The following is a 12,140-nucleotide window of genomic DNA, read 5'->3' as shown; positions in this document are numbered from 1 at the left end:
TTGAACAAGTTCAAATCAAATTCTGTTCATACCATAAAACATTTTCTATCATCATCATAGGCAGATCATTACCTCAACAATAGTAACCAAACATTAGAGAGATGGATTAGAGATAACTTAAGAAGCCTTCTATCAGCTAAGCACTTGAAGAAAATCGTCAACAATTTCATATACCTCGAATCGAATCATATATGGTAAAAGAGCTTGGTATGATTTGTGTGTAATATTTTAGTTAATTGGTTTCATTGTTAGTCATGTAGTTTGTTTTGAGCCTCAATGTTTTAATGTACTAAATAAGCCTTTGATGGCAAAAGGTAACTCAGTAAAAAATTGTATCATTTGATGGAGGAGGAGGGAATCCATCGACCCGAGTAAGTATAAGAGTTACTCTAAATCTTGGCTATTAATTTTAATATTAGTTTATTGTTGTGATTAACTATCACTAAATCCGTAGCATAAGGTTTTACTACCCCTATTCTGAAACAATCCAACACCAATATGGCAATCTCTATTCTCAAATGAACGGCTTATTTTTTGAGGAGAAATGATATTTGAACAACCACTTTTAGATAATTTTTGTGACAATTCTCTCTCTCTATACACTCATTATATTTTTATTTTTTCTCTTCCTTTTTCTCTCTCTATTATTATTGTCTAATAAGAAGGAAGAAAAAAGTTGTCCCTAAAAATTATTTAAAATTAGTTGTGAAAATATCATTTCTCTAAAAACAAAATCTAGCTCGCTCATCAAATACAACAATAGGGCTTCTCACTTGATATGTACCATCATCCCAAATTATAGAAGCCGACCCAATAGACTTCTTCATTTTTATATCTATGGTGAGGACATATGTCTGTCTTCTCCAAGTGGAGTGAATGACAACACATTCGGCTTCACTGAGATATTGATTCCTTTAGGACCTGTCAGAGTTGCTCTATATGTAGACACAGGTAACTCAACATTGGTGACCGTCCGATAGAAGCTTCCACTTAAATGATGCTTAGGTCTTGGGGCTTTTAGAGCAAATAACTATGAATGCTTCTCCTTCCAAAAAAAAAAAAAACTATGAATGGTTTGTTATTAATTTCATAATTTTAGAAAATAAAATATTTTTAAAGCTTTATCTATTATCTTATTTCTTTTATGATTTATAATTTCATAGTTTTTTTCTTTAAGAGTATAATTTCATAGTTGACACGATGAGTTCATGATACTATACATAAACAATAAAAACCATGGTAAAACATACAAAAATCTTTAAATGTAGTGAAATATAATACATGATTACTCTTCGAGAGAGTTCATAGTTCATACTTTAATATAGAGGAAAACATAATTTTAATCTAAATTTCTATATGGTAACTTTCTCATTGGTTTATGATAAAGATTCTATTGGAATATTAATCAATAACTGTTGTTCAGAATATGAAGTGCAACTTCTGAACATGAGCTTCTGAAGTGCTGTTTCTGAAGTATAGCTTCTGATGTGCAGCTTCTGATGTCTTCAGAAGCAGAGTTAGTAACCAACCTTGATTAGCATGTTAACCAAGGTAGTTAGTTTGTTAGAGGAGTTTGTTACAACGTTCAGTTGTGTGTGTGTGTGTGTGTGTCTATATATATATATATATATATATATATATATATATTCACTGATGTGTTGTACATAATAACAATTATTAATCAATTTTTCAGTTTATCACAATTTCTCTGTTATTTTCATCTTGCTCTTAAACAGCTTATTTTTATAAGCACTTTCCGCTGCGCATAGAACATAGCGATTGTTCTAACAATTGGTATCAGAGCCTAGGTTTGAATCTTAGGAAAACACGAGTGAAAAGTGATGGGAATCATCATTGGGAATCACATAGTGAGGTGTGTGTATTGATTTCTCTGTTTTCTTGAGAATTTAGCAAGATGAACACAAACGGTTTTGGATCAAATATCTTGATTCTTGATGGCAAGAATTGGGAACGATGGAGTGCTTTGATGTGATCATTGTTTGGCGCGCAAGATGTGAGTGATCTTGTGCAGAATGGGTTTGAAGAACCTCCTGCAAATTCCACTGAAGTGCAGAGAGCAGCTTACAAAGAAAACAAGAAGAAAGATTGTAAAGCTCTGTTCTACATTCAACAAAATATTGATAATCATTTTGAGAAGATTTCAAAAGCAACTAGATCTAAAGAAGCATGGGATATTCTGGAGAATTATCATAATGGGGGAGAAAAGGTGAAACAAGTCAAGCTGCAATTATATAGAAGGAAGTATGAAATGATGCATATGGAAGAAGATCAGAAGGTGAGTGATTACGGTGAGTGATTACTTCTCAAAGATGATTGAAATTGTGAATTTGATGAAGAATTGTTCTGAAAACATCTCTAATCAGATGATAGTTGAGAAAGTCTTGAGATCTCTAAGTCAAAAGTTTGACTTCATAGTGGTAGCAATCCAAGAAGCAAAGGATGTGAAGACTATGCAGGTTGAAGAATTGCAGAGTTCTCTTGAAGCACATGAACTGTTAGTGATTGATAGAAGTTCAGAAAGATCAGTTCAGCAAGCTCTTCAGGTTCAAACAACCAAGAAAGAGGGAAATTTTAAGAATTTCAAGAAGGGAAGAGGTAAAACAAACTAGTCCAATAATGCAAAATCCAAACTTGAGAACAAAGCTGAATCTCCTAAAAGAGGAAGTTTTGGAAAAAATTAGAACAAAAAGAGGGATTTTGACAAGAGTAAAGTTCAGTGCTATAATTGTGAAAAATTTAGCCATTTTGCTGATGAATGCTGGTTCAAGAAAGATCAGAAGACTGAAGAAGCAAATATTGCTCATGAAGGTGACCCTGATGCAGTGTTGTTAATGGCTGCTACATGTGAAGATAGGATGAAAGGTGAAGAATGACATCTTTATTCTGGGTGTTCTAATCATATGGCTCATAGAGAGTGGTTAACAAATTTTGATGCTAGTAAGAAAACAAGTATCAAGTTAGCTGACAACATGAAACTTGCATCAGAAGGCAGTGGTAATATAGTGATGAGGAGCAATTTTGGTGGTAAAGTAATAATTGAATATGTGTTTCATGTTCCAGATATGAAGTGTAATCTGATGAGCATAGGTCAATTAGTGGAGAAAGAATTCTCAGTTTCAATGGAAGGTGATTCATTGAAACTGTTTGATCCAAAGAAGAATCTGGTGTTGAAATCTACTTTGTCAAAAAATATAACCTATAGATGCAACATATCAAGTGATAAGATGTTGTGTATGTCTGCAACTATCACTGAAGATGTTGAAGCATTGTGACATTTGAGGTATGGTCACCTAAATTTTAGAAGTCTTAGTGAATTGAACTCTAAAGATTTAGTGCATGGCTTACTAGAGTTGAATATGAAGAAATCCATATGTGAAATATGTGTGAAGAGTAAGCAAAGTAGATTACCATTTGTATCTGATGCACCTAAAAGAGCAAGTGAAGCACTGCAAGTTGTTCATTCAGATATTTATGGGCCTTTTGAAGTACCTTCTCTTGGTGGCAGTAAGTATTTCATTAGCTTTATTGATGAATTCACAAGAATGATTTGGTTGTATACTATTAAGCTTAAAAGTGAAGCTTTAGAAATATTCAAAAGATTCAAAATCTCAGTTGAAAAGGAAAGTGATAAATCTATTAAGATTTTGAGGACAGATGGTGGAGGTGAGTATACATCAAAGGAATTTGAAGCTTTCTGTACAAGTCAAGGAGTTGTTCATGAAGTAACTGCTCCATATACACCTCAACATAATGGACTTGCAAAAAGAAGAAACAAGACCCTGCTAAACATGACAAGGAGCATGCTTAAGCAGAAGAATTTGCCACACAAGTTTTGGGGTGAAGCAGTTACTACTGCTGCTTACATCCTAAACAAATGTCCCACTAAGAAGCTAAAGTTGAAGGTGCCAGAAGAAGCTTGGTGTGGAAGGAAGCCCAGTGTTAAACACTTCAAAGTGTTTGGTTCCTTGTGCTATAAGCATGTACCAGATGCTAGAAGAAGCAAGCTAGAAGATAAAAGTGAAATTATGATACTCATAGGGTATCATCCTACTAGCGCATACAAACTGTATTACCCTGTGACTCAGAAAGTTCATATCAGTAGAGATGTGATAGTGAATGAAACTGAGAAGTGGAAGTGGAAAAGTGAACCTGAGTATATCAGTGAGATCAAGCAAAGCTACATATACCCTGATTCAAGTGATGAATCAGAAGGAGAAGAGGATCATGAAGTGACTACAGATGACCAAGAAGAAATCATAGTACCAGCAAGACCTATTAGAAACAGACAGGCACCTGCAAGATTGACTGATTGTGAAGTAACTTCTAATGATGCAGTGAATGAAGAAGGTGATCTCATTCATTTTGCATTATTAGCATATGCTGAACCAATTAATTACAAAGAAGCATTGAAGACTGATGTTTGGAAAAGTGCTATGGTTGAAGAACTACAGTCAATTGATAGAAATCAAACCTGGGAGCTAGTTAACTTGCCAGACAAGAAAAAGAAGATTGATGTCAAATGGGTATTCAAAGTGAAATTGAACTCTGTCAAGTTTCTAAGCACAAAGTAAGATTGGTGGCTAGAGGATTTCTTCAGAAGCAAGGCATAGACTATAATGAAGCGTTTGCTCTAGTTGCTAGAATTGAAACCTTGAGGTTAGTAACTGCTATTGCTTACAAGTATGAATGGTCACTCTATCATTTAGATGTAAAGTCAGCATTTCTAAATGGTCCACTAGAAGAGGTAGTGTTTGTGTCACAACCACCAGGTTTTGAAATTGCTGGGAAAGAAAATATGGTGTATAAACTTCATAAAACACTATATGGATTAAAACAGACTCCCAGAGCATGGAACAAGAAAATTGATCAAGTTTTAATTCAAATAGGCTTTAGAAAGTGTTCAGTTGAGTTTGGAGTATATGTTCAGAAGCTTAGTGATGGAGGAATTGTTATAATTTGTCTGTATGTTGATGATTTACTCATCACTGGTAGCTCAATATCAGAGATTGTGAAGGTTAAAGAGAAACTGAAGTTGGAGTTTGAGATGACTGATCTTGGTGAGCTTTCATTTTTCTTAGGTATGAAATTTGTGAAATTAAAAGTTGGGATGGTGATGTATCAGCAAAAATACATTGGTGAGTTGTTGAATAAATTTGAAATGAAGAATTGCAATTCAGTTTCAAATCCATCATAAACTAACTCAAAGCTAGCTGAGTGCAACAAAGAAAAAGGTAGATTCAACCATGTTTAGAAAAATTGTTGGATCATTGAGATACCTATGTAATAGTAGACCAGATATTTGCTACTCAGTAAGTGTGATTAGGAAATTCATGCATGATCTTAGGAAACCTCATCTGATAGCTGCTAAGAGGATCCTTAGATATTTAAGAGGAACTAGGAAGTATGGTCTGTTATTTCCTTATGGAGCTAAGCGTGAAGTGAATGAGCTCATAGATTATTTAAACAGTGGAGATCTAATTGATAGGAGAAACACTTCAGGTTATGTGTTCAAATTCAATGATGCTGCAATCTCCTAGTGCACCAAGAAGCAACCAATCACAGGACTCTCATCTTATGAAGCAGAGTACATTGCAGGAACATTTGCTACTTGTCAAGCATTATGGCTGAATTCAGTGATGAAGGAACTTAAGTGTGAAGTGATGAAGCCTCTAACACTGAAAATTGACAACAAATCAGCCATAAGTCTTGCAAAGAATCCAATCTCACATGGCAGAAGTAAACACATTGAGACCATATTCCATTTCATTAGAGAGCAAGTGACTAATGGAATGATTGAGCTGCACTACTGCCCCACAGAACTACAACTTGCTGATGGTTTTACAAAAGCAGTGAAGCTTGACAGATTTGAATTCTTGAGGAATAAATTAGGTGTTTTTAATATTCAGCAGTTATGATTAAGGGGGAGTATTGGAATATTAATCAATAACTGTTGTTTAGAATCTGAAGTGCAGCTTCTGAACATGAGCTTCTGAAGTGATGCTTCTGAAGTACAGCTTCTGAAGTGCAGCTTCTGATGTGCAGCTTTTGATGTCTTCATAAGCAGAGTCTAGTAACCAACCTTGGTTAGCGTGTTAACCAGGGTAGTTAGTTTGTTAGAGGACTTTGTTACAACGTCCAGTTGTATATATATTCACTCATGTGTTGTAAATAATAACAATCATTAATCAATTTTTCAGTTTATCATAATTTCTCTGTTATTTTCATCTTACTCTTAAACAACTTATTTTTATAAGCACTTTCCGCTGCGCATAGAACATAACGATTGTTCTAATAGATTCAACTATAAAAACCACACCTTGTTTAAAATATTAATTAAAACTAAGAATGTGTTAAGATTATTTTCTTGATGCATGAACATCTGAATGAGGTGTGACACAATTAATTTATATTAACTGTTGTCATTAGAGCTGTTGTCATTAGAGCTGAACGAATACCAGCAGCAGGTGACCCTACAGGATGGAATGATTTGACCATACGCTGCTTCAAAACAAATTCAATACTCATTTCATTAAAACATGTCAACAGTGACATGGTTGAAATTGATGATAATATCGATTTTCCAATTTTGAGAAAAACATTGACATGAGGATCAATTAAAGCCACTTTACCAAATGAATGTAGTTGACCAATGTCAATAAAAAACCGATCAAGCAAAAAAATTACCTGTATACAAAATTAATCGGTCATGAAAATAGTAGTATTTTTTTTTTAGCAAGGGTCATGAAAATAATATTGCCTTCAGTAATAATCTCAAGTAAAAATATGCTAGAAAATATGTTTCTATGAGACAAAAATAATTATGCAATTTCTATGATAAATATATGGTTTTTCCTGTAAAAATATTTTCACGTAAAATCACTTTGAAAAAAAACATTGTGGGTGTGTGATTTATTTTAATGAGAGTTTTTTCTACTACTTATAAATAATCCTAATACAAATAAAAACATGACGAAACATCAAATAATCCTTTATCAAAAAAAAAAAAAAACATTGATTGGTAAAGTGAGGCAATACATTGAATAAAAGAGGGGTGGGGTTTAGTATGGGAATGGATAGTTTTTTTCCCGTGATAGGAAAGTTGCACTTTTAACCATTGATATAATAGTTGTTTATTTGAATGGTCAAGATTAATTACCTAATAATTGTTATACTTTTTGTTGAGTTTTAGATTAAAAGCAGCATCTTTTACGATTTTCCCCCTCCATCCAACACTAACTTTTGCCTCACCTTCTGCTTCGCCTCACATCCGCCACCCGATCATCATCAACAACAACAAATTAGGATGATTAAGGAAGGAGAACGTATATGTATATTGAACCCACTTTTAATTTTTTTTAAAAAAAAAAACAGTCCAACCATCCATTAGGTGTATGTAATTGCTGCAATCACTTGAATCTGCATCTGAGTTTAGTGATGAATATGTGACCTTTGGGTTGAATGAATTGAATAATTGAGAAATCAATATTTTCTGCAGTTTTGTTTTCAGGTGAATTAGATTAAGTGAAATTTGAGCTTAATGAATGTTGTTTTCTGCAACTTTGGGTTGAATGGATTGGATTAAGATTTCCAAAATTCGTCGTTGTTGTTGTGATTTTCCGGCGGCGGTGCATCGCGTTGTTGTTGTTGTTGGGCGAGTAAGAGATATGGAGAGGGAAAGAGAAAGATGATGGAACATAGTGTAAAAATAATCTAATGTTTAAAGAGTATGATAATACTATGGTCTTCAAAAGTTTTCAAGCACATCCAATGGTTGACATCAATTTTGTAAAAAAAAAATAAAATCAAGTCACCTATGGTAGGAGACTCATTAAGATCATGTACCGTAGCCTGAGCCATCATTGTTTTACTTATCGGTTCTCCCACTTTTTAACAATGACTCCATATTTAAAAAGAGCTATTTCCTCATGAAAATAGTGTTCAAAAGAATAGAGAAGACTAGGGATATTTTTGAAACTTTTTTTTTTAATTAACAAAATAACAAATCAATAATAAAAGTATTGCAAACCAATAATTAGTAGCTCAAATAATGAAAGTGCATACACATAGTTTTTTTTTTTTTTTTTTTTTTGTGTATGTAACAAGGCTTACAGTCCAATGAGTTTGGTCACGATTTTCTGATTCGTGTCTGGTTCTACTAGGAGACAAAGCTCTCATGGAATCGATCAACGCATTAACTTTAGTTGCTCCTTTGTGATCATTATCATCTTCCAAAGGTTTAATGAGATTGTTAACTCCATTTACAATCACACGTGACTTTCCCAACATAGTTTGGTTAGTTATTTTAGAGAAATGATATTTGTACAACCATTTTGGTATAACTTTTGTACAATTTTCTCTCTCATACTCATATTATGTTTTTATTCTCTCTCTTACGTTTTCTCTCTTCATTGTGTTTGACCAATAAGAAGGAAAAACATCAAGGTTATCCTAAAAGTTGTAATAAAAAATTGTTCAAATATCATTACTCGTCATTTTAAGATCAATAATAATATGTAATAACAGTGGCTTATGCTTAATTGTTATGAGAAAATGAGAATAAGAAAAAAGAGAGGGGGAAAAGACTGATAATAATATCTCCGTCCCTCAATATTTTTTTTTAAAAAAACCAACTTTAATACACATTCCTTTAAAGTAAGTGTAGTAGTAAGAATTAGGAATGTGTATTAAAGTTGGTTTTGTTAAAATATATATATATATATTTGAACATCCATTTAGTGACAACTTTTGCAACAACTTTCTCTCTCATACTCAGATTACTTTTTACTTTATCTCTCTATTGCTAGGATTTCCGTGTCAATACCACCTTTTTCTTTGTAAAATATGGTTGTCAAATAAGTTGTCACCAAATTGGTTGATCAAATAACACTCCTAAAAAAATGTTATAACTAAAAATGAATTTAATATAAAAGTGTATCTCAAAGTTGTTTGTATGCAAGTCAAACCCAAAATTTATCCAAATCATCAAAGAAACCTTCCGGCAAAGCATCCATGCAATTATTTTCCTTCGTTAAAAATCCACCCACACCTTCCTCTTCTGCCGGCGCCGCCGTCATTGATTTTCCTTTCTTTTCAACAACAATTGCCGGCGAGTGTCCTTCAAACCGCTCCACGTGTCCAAACAATTTCTCCTTCCTAGAAAACGTGGTCCCACACGAACACTTCCACGTGGACTCTCCCCTACACTGTTTCACATGACTCTTCAAATCCGACACCACCGCAAAACTCTTCCTCCGACACCGATCGCACGTGTGAGTTTTCGGACAGTGACTTCTCTTGAAATGGTTCCTCAAACAGAACACCGATTTCAACGGGTTGAACTTCTTGTGTAACCTGTTACGTTTACAACCTTCATAAGGACAAGAAAATCTCGTCGTTGTTAAGCGCGCTTGCTTTTCCCTCACGCTACGTAACGCTTCATGTGTCTTGAACTGTTCTCCATGCGCACGCATGTGCATACGTAGGTTCGCATCGCGCGTGAAACCTTTCCCGCAAATCTCGCAGAAGTGGAAGTGCTTCGCAAGCAGTTCCATTGCGTCCAGTTCCACGATTTTGGAATGTTCGTTATGAGTGAGATTCGCCATGTCATCATCAATGTAATTGATCTTCTCACCACTTGTCCAGTAACTGTCGGTTGGTGGGAGTGTTATTGCTTCTGGACAAGTGGCGAGAAGGGCAGTTGCGTTGATGATGACTTGACGAATTGTGGAAGAGATTTGGTTGGAGAGTGAGTCTAAGTGTTGTTTGGGGAGGAGTGTGTTTGTTTGAATGGATTGGGATATGAAGCTTTGAATAGAATCCATTTCGGTGCTTAGTTGAGAGAGGTTTTGAAGGGGAATATTTGTATTTTGTTGATGATTGATTTCTGTAAGATTTTGCATATTGATAGATTATCTTGAATGTAAATATTGAATTGAATCGTGGTGGGAGAGTGGGTTTGGTAAGTGACATGATGCAATGAATAAATACCCTTTAAATATGGTAATGGTTTGTACAAAATTGAATACACTAGTGAGGTGATAGAGATAGGGATGGCACGTTGCTTTTGTCTGTACATAGAGAGCACGTGTTGTTTAGTCTAAAAGGCCAATTCCATATCGTTCACCACAAAATTCAGAATTGCTGTAGCACTAGTTAAATTTGTCTTCATAAGACAATTTCCTCATTACAACAGTGTTCAAAATGGCAAATCAATAATGAAAGTAATGCAAAATGGCAAATCAATAATGAAAGTAATGCAAATCAATAATTAGTAGGTCAAATAATCAAAGTGCATACATATATATGGATTCTGATTGGTAAAAATAGCAGATAATTGATAGCTTATAACGAATGATTGATGACTTAACTATAACTAATAACTAATAAATTAATTGAAATGTATAGTAAAATTAACAGTTCAAGTAGCTGATAAATGTAAAATGACATAAAAATATTTTTTGTTTAATATTCTTTTAAAAGTACTAATCTCATCACATTTTTTACAAGACTAATATTATTACATATTATAACACATTAGTGAAATATTTAAAATGCAAACTTTTACGGTGTAAATCAATTTTTTAATCTATTATATTAAATAAGTTGAATTTTTAATAGTATTAATAATACATATTGTGATAATATTTTAAAAAAATCTTAATAACTTTTGTTAAATAAATCAAAAGAATAACATATATGTTCATAAATAATGTATATGTATTGGTGTACGTAACTAATTAAACAAGATGAAAAGAAAAAAAAAATCTTGGTTAATTACTATGTTAGGTTCACATTTCCTAAAAAATGTCGTGAGTGGGGTCATAATGCATAGGCGTATACTTGCGAATAAAAAAACTTTGAATGACTTGCCAAAAAAAAAAAAAACGTAGAATGATAAGACTAGAAATGGGTTTCAGCTAAAATGATAAAGTAGAAATGAAACAAAATATAATAAGTTAGCGGTAAGCTCTATTTAAAATAGTGTCTAAAAAATAAATCATACATTCATAAAATAAGATATAAGTTTATGATAAAATAATATTTATCAAACAAAGCTTTTTTTCTTTTGTCATATTAACTGATCCGCTATAAGCTCATTTATAACCTTACCTATAACTAACCATTCAGATTGAACACAAACCTCTCTTTAGGGGTGTTCATGGGATGGGTCAACCCAAAAAATTCGTCAAAAAAAGCCAAAAAAATGGGTTGTGTTGGGTGATTGGGTGGATATGATTTTAAAAAATGATAAACCCATAAAAAATAACGGGTTTTGGATAAAACCAGACCTAAACCCAACAAAACTCACTTACCCAATAATGTTCGTATTTTTATTTTCATTTTCATTTTCATAGGGAGGAAGGAGAATGACAAAGGTTTTGATTATAATCTTTCTTTAAAAAAAATATAAATTGGTTATAAATCAAGTCTAATTTCAAAAATTGATACAACAAATCCTCTATATTGAAAATCAAAGTCTAATTTCTAAAATTGACACAACACATCATCTATATTGAAAATCAAAACATGTTATAATTACAAATTATGATGTTGCACTTTCTAGTTATTTTGATGTTAAAGCAATTTTAAGTCATCCAACTTTAGTTTGTTGCAAGTATTTTATGATGAAATTTGTTATTTAATATTATAACTTATTATTTAATAACGCTAAAAAAGTTAAGTAATTTTTATTAGAAAAAATACGAGGACGTGTCATTTAGTACTTAATATTAAAAAAAATATATTGGATAACCCACAAACTCAACCCAAATCAAACCGAAAACTAATGGGTTTGTCCAAACCCACCCATTAATATAACGGGTGAGCGTTTTACCTCACCCAAATCGGAGTATCCTATATGGTTCGGGTCTTGGGTTTGCCCAAACCCACCCACGAACACCCCTACCTCTCTTTATGTTAAAGAGTATGAACTCCAAATTTAACCAAGTTTACCAAATAGAAGAGGGATTCATTGACTCGCAAATATAAGGAGTTATCAAGTTTGAATTGCCCAATTCAGAGGAAGACAATTGTTGCAGTTGAACGTTTCTACTTCCTAACTACAAAAATTGTGTTACATTTGAATGGGGTAAATTCAAATTTGCCAAGCAGCAGGACTC

General features: G+C 33.1%; 1 protein-coding gene across 1 annotated transcript; it reads right to left on the bottom strand.

The window, feature by feature from the left end:
* Positions 1–737: 737 nt before the first annotated feature.
* Positions 738–9,998, bottom strand: LOC112417142 (protein SENSITIVE TO PROTON RHIZOTOXICITY 1). The gene is made up of 2 exons (XM_024772202.2): positions 9,014–9,998; positions 738–1,045 (listed from the first exon to the last, which is right to left on the bottom strand). Exons 1-2 carry the CDS (start codon positions 9,918–9,920, stop codon positions 1,002–1,004), a joined length of 951 nt encoding a protein of 316 aa, XP_024627970.2. The 5' UTR covers positions 9,921–9,998; the 3' UTR covers positions 738–1,001.
* Between the last annotated feature and the right edge of the window lie 2,142 nt (positions 9,999–12,140).

Source organism: Medicago truncatula, chromosome 8 (genome assembly GCF_003473485.1).
Source record: "Medicago truncatula cultivar Jemalong A17 chromosome 8, MtrunA17r5.0-ANR, whole genome shotgun sequence".
In the NCBI taxonomy this organism is placed as follows: Eukaryota; Viridiplantae; Streptophyta; class Magnoliopsida; order Fabales; family Fabaceae; genus Medicago; species Medicago truncatula.
This window is presented reverse-complemented; position numbering and strand designations above follow the sequence as displayed.